Raw genomic sequence first — 12,033 nt, forward strand, 5'->3', positions numbered from 1 at the left:
CCGACTAGAGATAGCCGGGCTCACCTCCACGCACAGCTTGGGTTCTGGTACCCAACTCCTGGAGAGGGACTGGAAGCTTATTTTTTCTGGCGTTGCCCACGGGGAGAGGCGGAGAGCTGGGGTCGCATTGCTTATTGCTCCCCAGCTCAGTCACCATGTGTTGGAGTTCACTCCAGTGAACAAGAGGGTCGCGTCCCTACGCCTTCGGGTCGGGGACAGGTCTCTCACCATTGTCTCGGCCTACGGGCCAAGCGGCAGTGCAGAGTACCCGATCTTCTTGGAGTCCCTGGGAGGGGTACTAGATAGCACTCCGACTGGGGACTCCATTGTTCTCCTGAGGGATTTCAATGCCCACATGGGCAACGACAGTGAGACCTGGAGGGGGGTGATCAAGAAGCACGGCCTCCCCGATCTGAACGCGAGTGGTGTTCAGTTGTTGGACTTCTGTGCTAGTCAAAGTTTGTCCATCACGAACACCATGTTCGAGCACAAGGGTGTCCATAAGTGCACGTGGCACCAGGACACCCTGAGCCAGAGGTCGATGATCGACTTTGTAGTCGTATCATCTGACCTTCAGCCACGTGTCTCGGACACTCGAGTGAATAGAGGAGCAGAGCTGTCGACCGATCACCACCTGGTGGTGAGTTGGATCCGCTGGAAGGGGAGGAAGCTGGTCAGACCTGGCAGGCCCAAACATATCGTGAGGGTCTGCTGGGAACGACTGGCAGAACCCTCTGTCAGCGAGGTCTTCAACTCCCACCTCCGGGAGAGCTTCTCCCAGATCCCGAGGGAGGTTGGAGACATCGAGTCCGAGTGGACCATGTTCTCCACCTCCATTGTCGATGCGGCCGCTCGTAGCTGTGGTCACAAGGTCTCTGGTACCTGTCGAGGCGGCAATCCCCGAACCCGGTGGTGGACGCCGGACGTAAGAGATGCCGTCAATCTGAAGAAGGAGTCCTACTTATCTTTGTTGGTAGGTGGGACCCCGGAGGCAGCTGACAGGTACCGGCAGGCCAAGCGTGCTGCAGCCCGTGCGGTCACAGAGGCAAAAACTCGGGTCTGGGAGGAGTTCGGGGAGGCCATGGAGGAGGACTATCGGTCAGATTCGAAGAGATTCTGGCAAACCGTCCGACGCCTCAGGAGGCGGAAGCAGCTCTCCACCAGCACTGTTCACGGTGCGGGTGGGGAGCTGTTGATCCTGACTGGGGATGTTGTCAGGCGGTGGAAGGAATACTTCGAGGATCTCCTCAATCCCATCGTCACGTCTTCCGAAGAGGAAGCAGAGACTGGGGACTCAGAGGCGGACTCATCCATTACCCAGGCCAAAGTCACCGAGGTGGTTAGAAAGCTCCTCGGTGGAAAGGCTCCTGGGGTGGATGAAATCCGTCCTGAGTACCTTAAGTCTCTGGACTTAACCTCGGATTCGGGAGGAGCAGTGTGGCTTTTGTCCTGGTCGCGGCACACTGGACCAGCTATACACGCTTCATCGGGTGCTCGAGGGTTCATGGGAGATCGCCCAACCAGTCCACATGTGTTTTGTGGATCTGGAGAAGGCGTTCTACCGTGTCCCTCGGGGCACCCTGTGGGGGGTGCTCCGGGAGTACGGGGTCCGGGGTCCTTTGCTAAGGGCTATCCGGTCCCTGTACGACCGCAGCAGGAGCTTGGTTCGCATTGCCGGTAGTAAGTCAAACCTGTTTCCAGTGCACGTTGGCCTCCGCCAGGGCTGCCCTTTGTCACCGGTTCTGTTCATTATTTTTATGGACAGAATTTCTAGGCGCAGCCAGGGTGTAGAGGGGGTCTGATTTGGGAACCACAGAATCTCGTCTCTGCTGTTTGCGGACGATGTGGTTCTGTTGGCTTCGTCAAATCAGGACCTTCAGCGTGCACTGGGGCGGTTTGCAGCCAAGTGTGAAGCGTCCGGGATGAAAATCAGCACCTCCAAATCTGAGGCCATGGTTCTCGACCGGAAAAAGGTGCTTTGCCCTCTTCAGGTCGGTGGAGTGTCCCTGCCTCAAGTGGAGGAGTTTTAGTATCTCGGGGTCTTGTCCATGAGTGAGGGACGGATGGAGCGTGAGATCGATAGACGGATCGGTACAGCATCTGCAGTGATGCGGTCGCTGTATCGGACCGTCGTGGTGAAGAGAGAGCTGAGTAGGGGGGCAAGGCTCTTGATTTACCGATCGATCTATGTTCCGATCCTCACCTATGGTCATGTGATTTGGCTCATGACCGAAAGAACGAGTACAAGCGGCCGAGATGAGTTTCCTCCGCAGGGTGGCTGGGCGCTCCCTTAGAGATAGGGTGAGGAGCTCGGTCACTCGGGAGGAGCTCGGAGTCGAGCCGCTGCTCCTCCACATCGAAAGGAGTCAGTTGAGGTGGATCGGGCATCTTTTCCGGATGTCCCCTGGACGCCTCGCTGGAGAGGTGTTCCGGGCACGTCCCATTGGGAGGAGGCCCCGGGGAAGACCCAGGACACGCTGGAGGGACTACATCTCTCGGCTGGCTTGGGAACGCCTTGGGGTTCCCCCGGAGGAGCTGGGGGAGGTGTGTGTGGATCGGGAGGTCTGGGTGGCTTTGCTTGAGCTGCTGCCCCCGCGACCCGACTCCGGATAAAGCGGAAGAAAATAGATAGATGGATGGATGGATGGATGGATAGTCTGTCTGTTAGGATTACATCAAAACTACTTGATGGATTTTGACAGAATTTTCACCACAGGTACATACTGGGCTATGGAAGAATCCATTAAATATTGGAGGTGATCCAGATATGGATTCTGGATCAAATTTCACTTTATATAGGCTTTGAAGGATTACTGTTAGCAGGATTACATCAAAACTACTGCATGGATTTTTATGAAATTTTCAACACAGATATACATTAAGCCATGGAAGACTCCATAAAATGTTCAAGGTGATCCGGATCTGGTTCTGGATCAAATTTCACTTTATATAGTTTGAAGTTTTATATATTTGAAGGATTACGTCAAAACTACTTCACAGATTCTCACCAAATTTGCACCACAGATAGATATTGGGGCATGGAAGACTCTACTGTATTTGGAGGTGATCAGGATCCAGATCAGCGGACATTGGAAATCTTTGATTGCTCTCGTTTATTTATGGCCCATCACTAGCTCTAAATTGCTCTGTCTGACTTTTTTGGAATGTGTTGCAGGTGTGAATTGGAGGATTGGATGTATGTTGACAAATTAAATTAAGTTGGCCACAGAAAACATGAAATGTCTTGGGTTCATACCATCAGCAATGAAAAAAAGTCCAAGTAAATTTAAGAATCACTGCAGGTTGGTAAATGGACTGCATTTATATGGTGTTTTTCCATCTACATCAGAAGCTGAAACGCTTTACAATTCTATCTCACATTCACCCATTCACACTCACACACCAATGTCAGGGTGCTGCCATGCACGGCGCTCACTACACACCGGGTGCAACTTGGGAATTAAGGACCTTGCCCAAGGGCCCTTAGTGATTTTCTGGTCTGCCTGGGTTTTGAACCAAGGATCCTCTGATTTGGGTCCGTGTATTAAGACTGATTCAAGAGTGCGTGTATCAAGGTAGTTATAGCTTTTACATTAAACATCAATTTTTGATTTGTATTGGTTAATTGTTGCACCCCCACCCCCGATTCTGATCACAGCTTTAATTTCATGTTCCTAATTGTAGAAGAACTAAAAGTTCCACCCTCAGATACTGGTACGTGTTCTTTGTCTTTTTACGATAAATCGATGATGGTCTTAACATTTTTCACAAAATCAGCAGCGGGTGATTAAATTATGCATTGCAAAAAGAGTCTTTTACTGGAGTCCATCTTGTCTCAAATACACACGATAGGATAAATGAATAAAGTGACCTCTCAAAAAACACCGGCAAAAATTAGAATGTGGCAAAATACCAGGAAGGTTTTTTATTTTTTTTTTTTTCTGACAAAGATAGCTGTGGAAAAGTAGAACAAAAATTGCTTTATAGAAGTGGGCCATGTTCCACTGAACGACTTCCTGTTGTAACCGTGGAAACGGCCATGTGCTACGGTGGAAGTCACATTGTGTGAAACACCTCACAAGATGAGTCATGAGGAAAATGTCACAGTACACTTTGGACTTTCTGTTGTTTGAGCTTTTGTATTACTTTGTAAATAATGAACAAGGTGTGTGTGTGTGTGTGTGCGCGCACGCACACTCACCACTGCGTTGTGTTCCACCCGTGCTCTGACCTGATCCACTTTGCCTGAGATGACCCTGGGGAAGATGGAGGAGTCGGCACCTTTGCAGAACAGATAGAGCTGACCTTCAGCAGCACACAAACGCAAACAAACATGAGGTAAAAGTGGCAATAAACCCAAATGCACAGGAAGTGATAACAGAAGAGTTTGCGTTACCAGTGCTGGACCTGACAATGACGCTCATCCTTCGTCTGACAGAGTCAAAGGTCAAAACCTCAAGGAGTTCAAACCTGATGATGGCAAATGTCACAAATGTAGTAATGGAACTGTAAAATCTCTCCGCCAAAACAACTGCTGCCAGGGGTTAATGTGATAAACTAGAATTTAAAGGGGACACACTCACCTCTCAATCTCATCATCTCTATTTAAAATCTCCATCTGACTGTCCTTCAGTCTCAGATAGGTGAAACCAAGCCTGAGGCACAGAACGGCACACAATTACTGGGAATAAAGTATTTGAACCACGAGGAAAATATATATTTTTTTTTTTGTTCTTTTGCATGCACACACCTCTTCATGCCTTCCACCAGTGCCACCTCGTCTGGCGATGAGGAGATGTAGAAGGATGATGACTTGCCCTGGTGGAGTCCATGCTTAATGCCATCAACAGTCTCTTCCTCCTTCACCTGGACTGTGTGGCACAAACACAGTGCACGGAAAAACAGCTCCTCACGCTCCTGTGACAAACAGACATCATGTTACAAAATTACACACACATAAACACACACTCATACCAAGGATGCACTCACTCTGGCCTCGGGACCCGGCGATGTGTCAATCATGTCCATACCTGCTGCACCGGGCATCACCTAGCAATTAGAACAAGAATCAGAAAACTATTAAAATACTGTATTTTCTGCACCATAAGGCGCACCGGATTATAAGGCGCGCCCTCAATTGGCGGGTACTTAACCCTGACAAAAGGCGCACGCTAAAACATATAGTCTACAAAAAAAAAAAAAAAAAGTCACGGAAGCAAAACGGTGAGTTTATTTGAACTTTTTAACAACTCTGAACTACCGGTAGTCAACAATATGGTACTCACATTATTTTTTATTATGCTTCTGTCACAAATCCATCGAAGTCCTCATCTTCTGTGTCTGAATTGAACAGCTGGGCAATTTCACCATCAAACACGCCAGGTTCCCGCTCATCTTCCCTCTCATTGCTGTCGTTTTTGCCTTCAGCCGAATGGTGACTATAGAGACGCTTCTCCTGGCTGTTCTTTGTTCAATGACCCATTGCTAGAGTTGGTCTTCTAGCTGTGGCCACCTCACTTTGTTTCCACGGAAACTCCATTTGGTCTTTTTAACTCGGCACAGTTCATTTTCTTGTTTCCTCTCGCAGCTGCTCTATTCCCATGAACAACCGCGTAACTGATAGCCTGCAGTTTGAATTGTGCCTCGTAAGCATGTCTCTTTGCTGGCGCCATTTTTGGGGGTCCTTAGACAAACAAATGTTGTTTTGCAGATACCTGTAGTATACGGTAACTACCGGAGGAGTGGCGGAGGTAAGTGTACATACCACGGACTCACGGACTCTTCTCTGATTGGTTTATCGCTGGCAGCGTACGTACTCTACGCTACCAGCGTACGTACTTTACGTATTACGTAATGTTCTCCGATTGGTTTATCGCTGCCAGGGTACGTACTCTACGCTGCCAGCGTACGTACTTTACGTATTACGTCCTTGTGTCAGTGGGAAATGGTCCGATATTCCGACAGTCAAAGACAACGTCGGTCGTTTTTACAGATTTTGGAATTCAGTGCGCAAAGGCGCACCGGATTATAGGGCGCACGGCCGATTTTTGTGAAAATTTAAGGCTTTTAGGTGCGCCTTATAGTGCGGAAAATACGGTACACAGAAATATAAGCCAGGCTTATAATACCTATGACCTGTGGGGTCAAAAATCTTGAACAGTCTTTCTAAAATCAGCTAGACAAATTTAATACTGAAAAAAAAAAGTCTGAGGTCAAGTGCGCTCTGGAGCAGGTTTTCATCCAGGATGTCTCTGTACATTGCTGCATTCATCTTTCCCTCAATCCTGACTCGTCTCCCAGTTCCTGTTGCTGAAAAACATCCCCACAGCATGATGCTGCCACCACCATGCTTCACTGAAGGGATGGTGCCTGGTTTCCTCCAAACATGATGTCTGGCATTCACACCAAAGAGTTCAGTCTTTGTCTCATTAGACCAGAGAATTTTGTTTCTCATGAAGTCCTTCAGGTGCCAACTCCAGGCGGTCTGCCATGTGCTTTTTACTAAGGAGTGGCTTCCGTCTGGCCATTCTACCATATAGGCCTGATTGGTGGATTGCTGCAGAGATGGTTGTCCTTCTGGAAGGTTCTCCTCTCTCCACAGAGGAATGCTTGAGCTCTGACAGAGTGACCATCGGGTTCGTGGTCACCTCCCTGACTAAGGCCCTTCCCCCACGATCGCTCAGTTTAGACGGGCGGCCAGTTCTCGGAAGAGTCCTGGTGGATCCAAACTTCTTCCATTTACGGATGATGGAGGCCACTGTGCTCATTGGGACCTTCAAAGCAGGAATGAATTTTTATCATGTACAGTGAATGTGAACACCGGGTATCAATCTGAAAGCTCCGTGCGCTACTGTGCGCATGCCACTGCAAATCTGAACAGACTGTCAGATCCACAATAGACCTTATAGTACAGATATTTGTCCATTCCTTCCCATGGGCGACGTAAATAATGTGCAATGTTGTCTCCATCTTAACTGTATATAACACAGGCAGCTGGTGCGAAGTAACACGTCATTGCATGCGTCAGGCTCGGATCTGAACGGATCTCATGTTGTAATAAATGATCACCTTCTAACTCTGTAGAAGATATGACATGGAACTGTTGTGCCAGGCCGTGACAGCGCCTTGTAAATGTAATTTCCATCACACCACTGCCTTACAATATAAAGCGCCTTGGGGCAACTGTTTGTTGTAATTTGGTGCTATATACATGTGCTCTGATGTCACTGTTTATCTCCATAGAAACTACCCAAACAATCTTTCATACAAACTGTTTAAAGGGACATTACAGTGTTGTGGTGGAAATTACGGCAATAGTGTGGGACAACTACATTTTGTTTAAAAAAAAATCACAACAGTTGTATGACATTGAATACCCCATTATGTTTTGATTATTTTACTGATATTTTATTCAGAGATATTTTAAAACATTAGAAAAAAACGTTTCTTTACCATTCATTTTTATCATTGAAGATCAAAAGTCTGGGTGTGGGACAAGCACAAAACGACAATATTTGCATATAATGATGCTGAAAAAAGGTGAAAAAGTCATCACAGACTACTAGAACAAATTTCGTAACACACTTTCATTGTAAAGATAACTATAAAAGTGTGAAATTTCCCCTTTTTTCTGTTTTTCATACAATATGACCAAAGGACATAATAAGTGCCCGTAGTCTAAGAATCACCCATGAGTAAAAATGATGGTCTTTAATACAGGCAAGGGTTCGATATTCAGAAAGGCAGACCGCGGAGCAAAAGTACCAGGCAGGGGCGAGACAGAGGACGTGGTCATAAACAAGCAGGGTCAGTACACAAGCAGAGCTGAGGCAAAAGGCAGGATCCAGAAAACAGAGCAGAGTCAAAAAAACGGTTTGGCAAAACAGGACTGAGACAGAGTGCTGGTAAGTGATGTAAATCAACAAAGAGCAACGAGGGAGTGAACAGACGCAGTTTAAATAAGGGAGGCAGTGACAGGAAAATAAGACATACGTGAGGATGAAAGATCTGGAAAGGGGGCGTGGCTGACAGATAAGGAACAGATGCAAGAGAGTGAGGGAAGGAAAAACGGTAAGGTAAGACCCAGAAACTGGTTGTTTGCAAGTTTGTGTTGACAACCCAAATCTCAGAGTTTATCCATCAGAGTCAGTGTCCTACCTGTCCATTGCAGATTACATCAGGGACGTAAACATGCCCGTCCACACAGCACTCTATGAATTCCATGTTGTTTTCTGTCAAAGTGCCTGTTTTGTCTGTAAATACATACTCCACCTGGAAACGAAGAAGAATGAGGCTTACCATACGCGTCTGCACAAGTGCTACAACAATACAGGTGCTTTTCTTTACAAGAACATTTATGCTCTTCCTCCTCTTGTCTGACAACTAGTACTTTTCAAAAATTCTAACTCTGACTGCTGCATAACAACTGAACCTTTAAGTTTGTGTGTTTGAGCTTTAGAGTGTATGCTTTTTGAAGTCACAACATTTCGGCATAATGTCCACCTGTCCGAGCTCCTCGTTGAGGTCTGATGTGTTGACGACAGCGCTCTCTCCCAGCTCCTCGTCAAACATATCATCATCCCACATGATGAAATAGGAACCCAGGAACTTCTGCATCTCCACAGTCACATACATGGAGACAGGAATGATGTAGTTGAATAGAACCATGAAGGCCAAGAAGTCGGTGAAGGCCCTGATCACCTAAGGAAGAGCAGGAAGCCTGTGAGCACATAAAAACCCTTTATTTTTTTGTTTGTTTTAAATAACAAATTTGACACACTTAAATCAATTTAATTTATATAGCGCCAAATCACAACAAACAGTTGCCCCAAGGCGCTTTATATTGTAAGGCAAGGCCATACAATAATTACAGAAAAACCCCAACGGTCAAAACGACCCCCTGTGAGCAAGCACTTGGCGACAGTGGGAAGGAAAAACTCCCTTTTAACAGGAAGAAACCTCCAGCAGAACCAGGCTCAGGGAGGGGCAGTCTTCTGCTGGGACTGGTTGGGGCTGAGGGAGAGAACCAGGAAAAAGACATGCTGTGGAGGGGAGCAGAGATCAATCACTAATGATTAAATGCCGAGTGGTGCATACAGAGCAAAAAGAGAAAGAAACACTCAGTGCATCATGGGAACCCCCCAGCAGTCTATGTCTATAGCAGCATAACTAAGGGATGGTTCAGGGTCACCTGATCCAGCCCTAACTATAAGCTTTAGCAAAAAGGAAAGTTTTAAGCCTAATCTTAAAAGTAGAGTGGGTGTCTGTCTCCCTGATCTGAATTGGGAGCTGGTTCCACAGGAGAGGAGCCTGAAAGCAGAAGGCTCTGCCTCCCATTCTACTCTTACAAACCCTAGGAACTACAAGTAAGCCTGCAGTCTGAGAGCGAAGCGCTCTACTGGGGTGATGTGGTACTATGAGGTCCTTAAGATAAGATGGGACCTGATTATTCAAAACCTTATAAGTAAGAAGAAGAATTTTAAATTCTATTCTAGAATTAACAGGAAGCCAATGAAGAGAAGCCAATATGGGTGAAATATGCTCTCTCCTTCTAGTCCCTGTCAGTACTCTAGCTGCAGCATTTTGAATTAACTGAAGGCTTTTCAGGGAACTTTTAGGACAACCTGATAATAATGAATTACAATAGTCCAGCCTAGAGGAAATAAATGCATGAATTAGTTTTTCAGCATCACTCTGAGACAAGACCTTTCTAATTTTAGAGATATTGCGCAAATGCAAAAAAGCAGTCCTACATATTTGTTTAATATGCGCATTGAATGACATATCCTGATCAAAAATGACTCCAAGATTTCTCACAGTATTACTAGAGGTCAGGGTAATGCCATCCAGAGTAAGGATCTGGTTAGACACCATGTTTCTAAGATTTGTGGGGCCAAGTACAATAACTTCAGTTTTATCTGAGTTTAAAAGCAGGAAATTAGAGGTCATCCATGTCTTTATGTCTGTAAGACAATCCTGCAGTTTAGCTAATTGGTGTGTGTCCTCTGGCTTCATGGATAGATAAAGCTGGGTATCATCTGCGTAACAATGAAAATTTAAGCAATGCTGTCTAATAATACTGCCTAAGGGAAACATGTATAAAGTGAATAAAATTGGTCCTAGCACAGAACCTTGTGGAACTCCATAATTAACCCTAGTCTGTGAAGAAGATTCCCCATTTACATGAACAAATTGTAATCTATTAGATAAATATGATTCAAACCACCGCAGCGCAGTGCCTTTAATACCTATGGCATGCTCTAATGTCTGTAATAAAATTTTATGGCCAACAGTATCAAAAGCAGCACTGAGGTCTAACAGAACAAGCACAGAGATGAGTCCACTGTCTGAGGCCATAAGAAGATCATTTGTAACCTTCACTAATGCTGTTTCTGTACTATGATGAATTCTAAAACTTGACTGAAACTCATCAAATAGACCATTCCTCTGCAGATGATCAGTTAGCTGTTTTACAACTACCCTTTCAAGAATTTTTGAGAGAAAAGGAAGGTTGGAGATTGGCCTATAATTAGCTAAGATAGCTGGGTCAAGTGATGGCTTTTTAAGTAATGGTTTAATTACTGCCACCTTAAAAGCCTGTGGTACATAGCCAACTAATAAAGATAGATTGATCATATTTAAGATCGAAGCATTAATTAATGGTAGGGCTTCCTTGAGTAGCCTGGTAGGAATGGGGTCTAATAGACCTGTTGATGGTTTGGAGGAAGTAACTAATGAAAATAACTCAGACAGAACAATCGGAGAGAAAGAGTCTAACCAAATACCCGCATCACTGAAAGCAGCCAAAGATAACGATATGTCTTTGGGATGGTTATGAGTAATTTTTTCTCTAATAGTTAAAATTTTATTAGCAAAGAAAGTCATGAAGTTATTACTAGTTAAAGTTAAAGGAATACTTGGCTCAATAGAGCTCTGACTCTTTGTCAGCCTGGCTACAGTGCTGAAAAGAAACCTGGGGTTGTTCTTATTTTCTTCAATTAGTGATGAGTAGTAAGATGTCCTAGCTTTACGGAGGGCTTTTTTATAGAGCAACAGACTCTTTTTCCAGGCTAAGTGAAGATCTTCTAAATTAGTGAGACGCCATTTCCTCTCCAACTTATGGGTTATCTGCGTTAAGCTGCGAGTTTGTGAGTTATACCACGGAGTCAGGCACTTCTGATTTACTTACTGTATGTCTTTGCCTCTCAGAATCAGTCCTGTGGTTGTACCATGGTTCATCTCTGTTGGGGTTGGCCTGCCACACGTACTTCAAGGCCGTGTTGATGAAAGCCTTGCCGATGAGAATACAAAGGTAGACCACTAGGTAGGCATTCATCGACCTGCAAAGTTAAAACAGCAACTTATGAAAGAGCCACTTAAAATTCTGGTCATTATTCAACTCTCTGGCCTCAGGGAAGTGAGTCGAACAGGTTTAAGCTTTTGCATTCTTTTGTTTGTTTGTTTGTTTGACTATTTATGAGCCACTATGAGGATCAGAAAATAAGAGGCAAGATTTTGACCATCTTGTCCACAAAGTTTTTATACTCAACAAAAATATAAACGCAACACTTTTGGTTTTGCTCCCATTTTGTATGAGATGAACTCAAAGATCTAAAACGTTTTCCACATACACAATATCACCATTTCCCTCAAATATTGTTCACAAACCAGTCGAAATCTGTGATAGTGAGCACTTCTCCTTTGCTGTGATAATCCATCCCACCTCACAGGTGTGCCATACCAAGATGCTGATTAGACACCATGATTAGTGCACAGGTGTGCCTTAGACTGTCCACAATAAAAGGCCACTCTGAAAGGTGCAGTTTTGTTTTACTGGGGGGGATACCAGTCAGTATCTGGTGTGACCACCATTTGCCTCATGCAGTGCAACACATCTCCTTCGCATCATCCGTGAAGAGAACACCTCTCCAACGTGCCAAATGCCAGCGAATGTGAGCATTTGCCCACTCAAGTTGGCTACGATGATGAACTGGAGTCAGGTCGAGACCCTGATGAGGACGACGAGCATGCAGA

The 12,033-nt window shown here is 45.4% G+C and overlaps 1 protein-coding gene across 7 annotated transcripts in view; it reads right to left on the minus strand.

Annotated features, from left to right (window-relative positions):
• atp11a (ATPase phospholipid transporting 11A) overlaps window positions 1-12,033 on the minus strand; it is a 129,286-nt gene that overhangs the window by 30,518 nt on the left and 86,735 nt on the right. For all 7 annotated transcript variants that reach the window (XM_034177574.1, XM_034177582.1, XM_034177559.1 and 4 more), the window contains exons 11-18: window positions 11,189-11,339; window positions 8,503-8,700; window positions 8,158-8,271; window positions 4,990-5,049; window positions 4,751-4,917; window positions 4,584-4,655; window positions 4,397-4,470; window positions 4,202-4,305 (exon numbers count right to left, since the gene is read on the minus strand). In XM_034177574.1, the coding sequence (XP_034033465.1) occupies window positions 4,202-4,305; window positions 4,397-4,470; window positions 4,584-4,655; window positions 4,751-4,917; window positions 4,990-5,049; window positions 8,158-8,271; window positions 8,503-8,700; window positions 11,189-11,339 (940 nt within the window). The remainder of the gene's footprint in view (window positions 1-4,201; window positions 4,306-4,396; window positions 4,471-4,583; window positions 4,656-4,750; window positions 4,918-4,989; window positions 5,050-8,157; window positions 8,272-8,502; window positions 8,701-11,188; window positions 11,340-12,033) is intronic.

The sequence above is a fragment of the Thalassophryne amazonica genome, chromosome 1, assembly GCF_902500255.1.
Source record: "Thalassophryne amazonica chromosome 1, fThaAma1.1, whole genome shotgun sequence".
Classification (NCBI taxonomy): Eukaryota; Metazoa; Chordata; class Actinopteri; order Batrachoidiformes; family Batrachoididae; genus Thalassophryne; species Thalassophryne amazonica.